At 37.9% G+C, this 9,474-nt stretch overlaps 1 protein-coding gene and 1 long non-coding RNA gene across 2 annotated transcripts; both read left to right on the top strand.

Moving 5' to 3' along the window:
• Positions 1-5,562: 5,562 nt before the first annotated feature.
• On the top strand, positions 5,563-7,047 carry LOC112843466 (uncharacterized). The gene is made up of 2 exons (XR_003215817.1): positions 5,563-5,804; positions 6,499-7,047. It is a non-coding gene; the product is annotated as an uncharacterized LOC112843466 (long non-coding RNA).
• A 1,039-nt stretch (positions 7,048-8,086) lies between these two features.
• LOC109196403 (lactose-binding lectin l-2) lies at positions 8,087-9,474 on the top strand. Its single transcript, XM_019350391.2, has 2 exons — positions 8,087-8,287; positions 8,812-9,474. Exons 1-2 carry the CDS (start codon positions 8,200-8,202, stop codon positions 9,240-9,242), a joined length of 519 nt encoding a protein of 172 aa, XP_019205936.1. The 5' UTR covers positions 8,087-8,199; the 3' UTR covers positions 9,243-9,474.

Genomic DNA, 9,474 nt, shown 5'->3' on the forward strand with positions numbered 1-9,474 from the left:
CAACCTGAATGTGTTTGTAGCATCTGTTTGTGTTACCAATAGTGATAAGGACACTAAAAAAAAAAAAGCAAAACTAGAGAAAATCAGTAAGAAGGGACAAGGAGAGAGCAACAGTTTGTAAAATCACTCCCTTTTTGATAATCCTTTTCCAGTTGTCAGTGTCATTTGCACCAAAGCATGTGAAATGAATTCACAATATTTATGCTTCTAAATGGACAGATTAGCAGGTAAACTTCAAAAAATGATGTTCATGACATTGAAATTACTTACACTGTGATTCTTCAGTACTACCATAATTTTTAGTTTACTTGATTTATATATTTGATTTATATATATTTTTTATATATTTTATATATTTTTTAATGAGCTCCCAGAACAACTTCTGTAATTTTACACATTTATTTCTTACAATTTAGGTGCAAAGAGTTGTGCTGACAGATTTCTTTCTTTGTCATGTAGAAAAACAGTTAAATGTACACTGACAGAAAGGGGAGTTTCACTGGTCTGGCCCACTTAAGATCAAAGTGGGCTGTGTGTAGCCCACGGTGTAAAATGAGTTTGGGGCTGGCTATAAATTGGGACCCATCAAGACCAGCATGGCCCCTCCAACTTCCAGCTTCCAACCTGGCTGTGTGTTTATTTGTGTATTGCGTCTGATAAAGTTTGTTTATCTATAAGGACTAGAATAGTTATTTGTGTATATATTAGTTATGGCCAGATGAAGCTTTCCAAAGCATTGAAGGTAGTGTTGAAAAAGGGTTCATTACTCGAAGCTTTTTAATACTGTCCTCTTTGGTGACATCTAGTGGCCAGAAATATGAAGAGCTAATTAAATGAAATTAATTGAACTGCTTCATTATCATTTCCCACTCTACAGAGCTAATTTAACAGGTTGTGTTTAATATCATTTGTCATTTCTGTCTGATATGGGGCTACCACTGTAGGTTTTGGGGTGAAAAAATTGTTTTCTCTATTTAATGAATAAATCAAATGGAATGTTGAATGTTAGGGTGGGTGTAGTTTTCCCCTACGGTGGGGTCGTGTCGCGTGGGCTGGGTGGGTTGCCCCGGGCTCTGTGGGGCTTGGTGGTGTTACTGCTGTCCCCGGTCCCCGGTCTGGATGGGCCCCGGATCCCCGGCTGTTGGTGGATTTCGGGGAACGCGGGTGCCTACTGGGGTTAGCGGGGGACCTGGCTCCAGGGAGGGGGTACTTTGTCCACCCCAGTCCTTCCCTCCCCATCCCCAACTGCCTCCCTTCTCCCGCTCCATCACACCACCACTCATGCAGGGCCTTGAGGTACAGGTGTGTCACTGAGGTGCAGGGGAGGCATTTCTCCTCTGTCCCCTTTTGGCCACCTGTGCCTCAATTTTATTCCACAACCTAGACATTCACATTACTTACACTCTCATAAAGTATGCATATGGGACCTTGGGGCTTGGGCACACTGAACGGCATCTAGCAGAGAGTGTCATGCCCTTCCCATGTTTTAAATGCACTTTAGAACAGCACGCAGCAACACCACATATGAGTGGGCGGAGTGAGGTATGAGGTCTGTGTTTGCCATCTGGGGCGGGGGACCAGGAGAAGGAGCTGGCTGTCTGGTGTGGGCCTCCCTGCTGTTGCAGGTCTGCTTATGTCCACCCCAGAGTAAAGGGAAACATCTCCTGGGTCTGGGGGTGGACTGCCCCTCTGGGGGTGATGGTACCTTGACCTGGGGCTATAGACTATGTTTAGCGAGTGTGAGTGTTGAGGGCAGCAGTAGATTAAGTGAATGTGACGATGATCAACCTGCTCTTAAACACTGTAATGGAGAAAATCAGCACTAGTTTCATTTTTTTTAGTTTGCTAGCCATTGTTAAAGTTTTTTATTTTATTTTTTTATAAACCACACAGTGTGTGTTTGCTTGTAGATTAGTCTTCTGAGTGTTAACGGACTGTTAACGTCAGCAAATTGCTATATTTATTATTTATTTTTAAACAGAAATAAAAAACACATTACTAAAAAAACATTTCTAAGACCGATGTGATGTCTTCAGGTGACAATGCTGGACAATACTTCCCAGCCACTCCATGACATGCTGGCTAGTCACAGGAGCACGTTCAGTGAGAGACTGAGATTACCAAAAAGCACCACTGAACAACACAGGAAATCATTCCTGCCCGTGGCCATCTCCCTGTACAACTCCTCCATCTAATACACTGTAGACACTGCAATAGTTACACCCTTTTTGCACACACTCTTTCTACTTTCCTGTAATATTCCTGTCAATATTCTTGATATTTATTTATAATCACCTCTGGTAATCCTTGAATATATTAGTGTTATTTTTAAACTTGTAAATCTGTAACATATTGTATCATTTAATTAGTTTAGTCTGTTATTGGAGCAACTGTAACCCACATAATTTCATTAGTGAAGAGGCAGGGTACACCCTGGACAGATCACCATTCTGACAAAGGGCATGTTATTAGCAGTACAAGGATAAAGATTTTTACCATTAATAGACAATTTAACATTAGCTGCATAATATACAGACACTGTTTAGTGTTTCATCATTGAAAGAGGCAAAAAAAGGGGCTCATACAAAAAATATACTGCAGTAGTTAGTTAGTTAGTTAGTCAGTTAGTTAGTTAGTTAGCTAAAAGTGCAAAAACTTCATGTGTTGAGAGGTAGGAGAGAATTAACACTTTATTAACATTCATCCTGGTGTTAATGAGCCACCATGCAAACAACTTTCCCAGCCCCCACAGACGAGTTTTTAAACTGTTCAAGCAAGACATTATTAACAACCATATCTATATTTTTTTACATTTTCTATATCTTTTCTTCTGATTGTGCAATGAAAGAATCATCATCATCATCATCATCATCATCATATGACCCCTCAGCCTGAATGTAGCTAATAAACCAGGCAACATTTATGGGAAACTGCGTGACCTGGCAGGGACCATCTGAATGCCCTCCCCAGCTTTCTTAAGACTGACGATGAATAAATAAACATTTTAATTACACGATTTGTAAAATGTGTTAGGTAGACATCTTACCAGGAGTTTTACTAATAATACATGGATAATTTTAAAATGCAGTAAATTGTCTGCTGTAAAGAACTTGTTGTTTTGTTTTGGGGGGGGGTTTTGTCAAAGGAAAACCTGGAAGGAGAGCAAGAAACACAAACTCAGTTTATTTCGTGTACACGGGCGAAGCTTACTGCGTGGCAGGACACAAGCAAGTCGCGCAGAGCCTCAGTCCATTCTTTATTTTATAGCAGAGAATAGATTACACAGCATCTCTAGGTGGAGCATACGTAATAGAAAAACATCTCTAGATATGGTTATCGCATGAGTGGCCGTTATCAATAAGACAAGAGGAACTAGTATCTTTTGTCATATCAGCTTCAGGTTGGAACTGTCTCTGCCTGAGCGTGTGTGACGTTGTAACTTCCTCACGCATGCTTCTGTTCCTTAATCTGTAGGTTGCAGGCACATCATGTTCTCACAAGAAATTATACTTAAGCAAAATAAAGGTTATCAAAGTAAGTAAATGTAAAAATCTCTTAACATTTTTACACTGGATAAAAAACTAAACAATATTAATACTGGACATTTCTTGTAAATCACTGCAGTGATTTTAAGACCAAAAGCAACTTTTGCAGACAGGTAAGAGAGTCCAGAGCACCACAGCAGATTCTTTTGTCACACATTAGGTGACCATTCAAACAGTCCTCCAACTCCCCACAGAAGGCCAGTGATTTCCACACCTCAGCCCAAATATCACTGTCTGTGTCCGGCTGTGAAGAAATAATAGACAGAAAGTATTTACATGACACTGTTATGAAAAAAATCTTCTTTGTACTTTAGGACAACATTACATTTTTTCTTTTTGCATTACATTGAAACTATCGTCACTATAGTGACAAATAAAGGCCTTCTTTCTATAGACAAGCAGCAACTGCCATCTCTACCTGTCTGTGAAACTCTCAGTAAATGCCATTGATGGGTTTTGTCCTTTAATAAAATTAATAATAGAAGATTTATTTCTGATTACAATCCAGAGTATATTAATAAAACTGGTCTTGAGATATTTGCAAACTTTGTGACATCATGCTGAATTTATAAAAATAATATGCAGAAGTCATTTCCACTTGATAGAAATGACTTCTCGATGGAAAGTCAGAATATGCCTGTTTAGTTTTTTTTAGGTTCGCTAAATAAGAGAAAACAGTTTTCAGCTCAGAGCTGTGTTCATTAAAACTGTGGCATCATAATATCACTCTTGGTAGTATTATAAGATTCTACTCTCCTCGGGAGAAATTGCCAGTTTTAACAATTGTGTTCAACAAAAACTTAACAACAAGTAGAAAAACTTTAAATTCACAGAATTAACAACAGTCTAGATGGTATTTTATTTTATTACTCTTCTAATGTCATTGGAATCAGTGACTCAGTCAGGATGGATTTGGGTTAATGCAACTGAAGCCAGCTTTGTTCTTAGAAATGATGGAGAGCTGAGCAACAGAGTATATAATGAGCACTGTGTGCATTTCAACCAGGCCACAGACTTGTTATGTAACAACAATACATTTGAAAACATTCTCTTGTGTTTGCTGAACTCTCGCACTGAGCAGCTTATTACTGATTTAACTCACTGATTTTACATCTGCTTTTCTGTGGTGATGATTAAGTGTGCTTAAGTACAAAAGTGTGAAAATTATATTTCCATGTGTGCTGGACACTAACACAAACAAGCTCAAAACATTTGTATAAAATCACTGCACTATTTTTCCTAATTTAACAATGAAATAAATAAAGATTTAATGTAAAGAGTGTAAAGAAATCTATTCTATCCACTGTCCTTCATCATTTTCATTCACATTCACAGGCAAAAATATTATTGTATCCTAAACAAATATCAGAGCATGCTGCAGTTAAGACAGAAGAGAAACAGATTTTAAACAAGTTTTATTAAATGTTTAAAAGGTCAGTTTTAGATTTATCCCTTCAGCTGCAGCCTTGATGGTTTTTAATGGGCTAAGAGCAAGGAAATAATACATGTAAAAACACTTCAGCTTATAGGCTCGTGCAAATTTGGTACAAGGTCAGAAAGTACCAATATGTGTCCTGTCAGGATCAGATATTAAAACTTACAGAAAATTAAAGTTGCTGTAAAACTGTTTGCATCCAACAGAATAAAAATCAAGTAAATAAGCTGTATGTGTAATTCTATAGAATTGACATTTCTTACTGATTCTTAGGGAAAGATAAAGACTTCAGATGCCTTTGAAATCTCAGACCCTCCTACTGTCAGAGTTATCTTCCAAGCATCAACGCAAAAAAAGAAAGAAATCCTCTTGCATGGAGGGAGTTTGTTGTCTCTCTGTTTACTAAAGCAGCTCTGGAGTCTCTTCTTTTCTCCTCCTGTAAAAGCTCTGCCCTGTCTGTTTACTTAATCAATGCCTTTTATGACACAATAGAATATAATTGCACAGTAAAAACAGTCACGTGTTGGTATTCGTTGGAATTCAATGGTCTTTTCTGGCTTCTGTTTAATGTTGTTTACAGTGGAGGGTTCTGGTCAGTTTGGCCAGTGATGTCACACCAGCAGTAAAAACACCCTCTCAGGCAGCTATAAAAGAAAGCAGCATGAACTCTTTGGAGGAATCCTGTACAAAGAAGCTTCAGCAGCTCCTCATCACACTTTGAGACTTAAAGCTCCAACATGATCTTGCTCCTCTTATGTTCAGTCTGGCTCTGGGTGCTCCTTCTGAGTCTCCTTCTGATGGCAGTGAAGTGAAGCTACAACTTGGTAACTGTCCTGTACTCTGGATCTTTTTTCCTTTATTTACTTTGACCTCTGTTTGTCTTTTTTGTAATTTTAGCACCTTTTAGTTAAACACTCCAAGAATATGTTTTTTTATGTTTCTGATGTTTTTTGTTTCAGCAACTTCTGTGATACAAAAATGATTAGTGTAGGCTTATAGTGTGGATTTTTCTTTCTTCCCATACCAGATGGTTTCTGCTAAGTCACAGAGTTATGATAAAGACCTGCTAATAAACATGATAAGAGCCACTTTGTTCTCTGTGTTTTTCAACTTTCGCCTTGATGGACAAACTTTGATCTTTGACTTTGGCACTATAAATAATCTCCAGAAGGGGATCTGTCAACACTTCAGATTAAGTGGATGGAAATCATATTTTCCTTTTGATGCTTAACTGTGTTGACTTCTACCTTTTGCTAACTATGGTCCAGTTTGCTTCTAAAATATATTGTTAAAAAAGTAATTCTCTGTTAATTTTTATGTCATTTAAAAAGAAACAGTGACTGTGGTGTTTGTAAAAGCATGTTTCTTTGTTTTTTAAATCTCAAAACTTCATGAACTCGTTAATGTAGGATTAAATGATCCTTTAACACTTGAAGCTACTGAAGGTCATGCTCTCTTTCTGCACTCCCGAGCGGACAGCCTCTCTCACCTTTTCTCTTTGTTCATGTTTGATTGTAGGAATGGAGTCCGCTGTGCAGGTCACCAAATACTACTGACACAAGTACCTGAACTTTGCTGTACTGTAATTTATGTATCATAAAAGTCGTTCTTGGCAAAATGAAACATTTAGTTTAGATGTTAAAATGTGAGCTCTCCACTCCCTTTTTAATAACAGGAAACCTGCATGAAAATGGATCAATTATGGAAGGCCTACTTACAGTAACTAAATAACTCTCTATACAATAGTTTCTATATACAAACCACTTGAAGGCTATAAAAAGATAGAGGATCACTTCGAAATGTCAGTTTCCACTGTTAGAAATGTTACCAGGAAACTTCAGTAAAGGGATATGGTGGAAGCTCAGATGAACAAAGCTTTAAGACGATCACACAAACCTCTCACATGAGTGCCAAATATCTGCAGGACAGTGTAGCTGACACAGCAGTGGTAATGATCTGCTTTTAGATTAGTCTGGTTACTGCAGGGGTTTTATTTTGGATGCTTTACAATTGTAATAGACACAAGTGTGCTTAGAGATTTGTATACACTGTAAATATCTCAAAGTAAAAAAAAAAATAGATACATACACATTTTTTTTTTAATTGACTCTAAACAGGCCAGCCACAAACGCTTGTGCACAGGGTTTGTTTTGTATTTTTGTAATTTTTTTTACTGGAAAGGATCATAAACTTCTGTTTCCTCTTCCTGGTACAGTCATTTATTCTGTTTTCTTTTTGCTGATAATGTGATTTTATAATATAATAAAACCATAATTATTCAGACAAACAAACAGTGAAATAAACCTAATAAACCAAAGGTCCTAATAGTTTATCTGTTTTGTCATTTACTCCAATCAGGCCTGCCACAGCAGTCACATATCTCTGGGTCCAGTACTAAGAGAGGATCCTCTTGATTGTGTGGAGTTCATTCTGTCTTTGTTTAATGGAGCAACTCAGGAGTTTTCACCTGTTAGAGCTCTGACCTGTCCTGTTTGATTAGTCATTGTGCTGATAAAGCCTTTATGGTACAATAAATATAAATTATACATCAAAAAAACAAACAACTTTTCTTTATGTCTTTGGAATTTGATATTTTTTCCTGGCTTATGTTTAGTGTTGTGTATAGTTGAGAGTTTTGGTCCGTTTGGCCAGTGATGTCACACCAGCAGTGAAAACACCCTCTCAGACAGCTATAAAAGAAAGCAGCTCCAACTCTCTGCAGGAATCCTGTACAAAGAAGCTTCAGCAGCTCCTCATCATGTTTGAGACTTAAAGCTCCAACATGATCTTGCGCCTCTTCTTGTTTGAGTGACTCTGGGTGCTGAGTCCTCTTTAATGTTGAGAATTTGTTCCATATTTGTTTTTATTTTCCTGTTACAACAACCTTTCCTGTGTGTTTAATCATTATGCTGAAAAGGCCTTTGATCATATCATAAATGCAGAATTACAGCAAAAACAGTCACGTTCTTCTGAGCCTGCCAGGAGGACGTGGCTGTTTAGCAATTATTAACTTCTTTAGAATCTGATGGTCTTTACTGCCTGGTGTTAGTGATGTTTACAGTGGAAAGTTTTGTTCCATTTGGCCAATGATATCATAGTGATCAGTGAAAACACCCTCTCAGACAGCTATAAAAGAAAGCAGCTCCAACTCTCTGCAGGAATCCTGTACAAAGAAGCTTCAGCAGCTCTTCATCAAAGGTTGAGACTTAAAGCTCCAACATGATCTTGCTCCTCTTCCTGTTCAGTCTGGCTCTGGGTGCTCCTTCTGAGTCTCCTTCTGATGGCAGTAAAGTCAAGCTACAACTTGGTAACCACCCTATATTCTGACTCTTCCCTCCCTTCTTTTATTTAACTTTTTTGTGAGTGTGTGTGTGTGTGTGTGTGTGTGTGTGTGTGTGTGTATGTTTTATCATCATTATTATTATTATTCTAATCACATTTTAGTCAAATACTCCAAGTTTTTCTGCTGTTTCTGTTTCAGCAGAGTCAGTGATACAAAAATCTTGGTGTTGGATTGTAGCATTGATTTTTTTCTGCATGTCAGATGGGTTCTACTATACCGTACAGCTGATGATAAAGAGCTGCTTGTAAACATAATAAGAGCAGCTTACTTCTCTGCATGTCTTAACTTTCCCACTGTCAGCTGTGTAGACATGCTTATCTAATGTAGCATCTCTAAAGAATATGGAGAAAAACGTCAGTCACAAGGTGTCACCCTAAAACCTACTTCAGTGTTAATAGAACTAAAATAATTCACTTCTATTTCAGTCACACTGACAAAAACAGTTATTGTTTGTTTTCATCAAGTTCTGACTGCTGTGTCTTCTTCAGATGACCACAGAGTTAAACTACTACATGGGAACTGTTCCATGTTCTGGTACAGCTTCAATGGCCGCTGCTACAAATATGTGGCCACACACATGAGCTGGGCTGATGCAGAGCTCTACTGTGTGTCACAGCGAGCCAACCTGGTGTCCATCTACAACGAGGAGGAAGAGGAGTTTGTTAAATCATTAATTAAGAACTTTGATCATGCTGAGCGATACACCTGGATTGGACTGAGTGACATCCATAAAGAAGGCAGATGGATGTGGTCTGATGGTTGTGCAGTGAATTTCACCCACTGGAATGTTGGTGAGCCAAACAATGGTGGAACAAATGAACACTGTGTTCACAGTATCGGTTACTTAAAGAAGTGGAATGATCAGAAATGTTCTCTCAATTTACCTTCTGTTTGTGCAACACGGATAAACTGCCCTTAGAAACTGAACTGTACATGTAAACCTGGAGTGTTTATGTTATCTGCCTTTATGTGTTTGTGCAAAAGTCACAAAATTTCACCAGCCTTGATTTTCATGAATCTGGAATCAACAATTGGCATCTGGCAAGGGGATATTTACTCATCGCAAAGACTTGTTGACACATTAATAAATGATTAAAACGGCTCTGAATTAAAAGGAATGAAAAGTTATAATAAAAATTCATGAAAATTCA

Source organism: Oreochromis niloticus, linkage group LG22, assembly GCF_001858045.2.
Source record: "Oreochromis niloticus isolate F11D_XX linkage group LG22, O_niloticus_UMD_NMBU, whole genome shotgun sequence".
In the NCBI taxonomy this organism is placed as follows: domain Eukaryota; kingdom Metazoa; phylum Chordata; class Actinopteri; order Cichliformes; family Cichlidae; genus Oreochromis; species Oreochromis niloticus.

Bases quoted from the DNA above. Each gene is read 5' to 3' on its own strand.
- LOC109196403 (XM_019350391.2), top strand. From the start codon at position 8,200: ATGATCTTGCTCCTCTTCCTGTTCAGTCTGGCTCTGGGTGCTCCTTCT. The intron at 8,288-8,811 runs GTAACCACCCTA...TGTCTTCTTCAG, and splicing joins TAAAGTCAAGCTACAACTTG to ATGACCACAGAGTTAAACTA.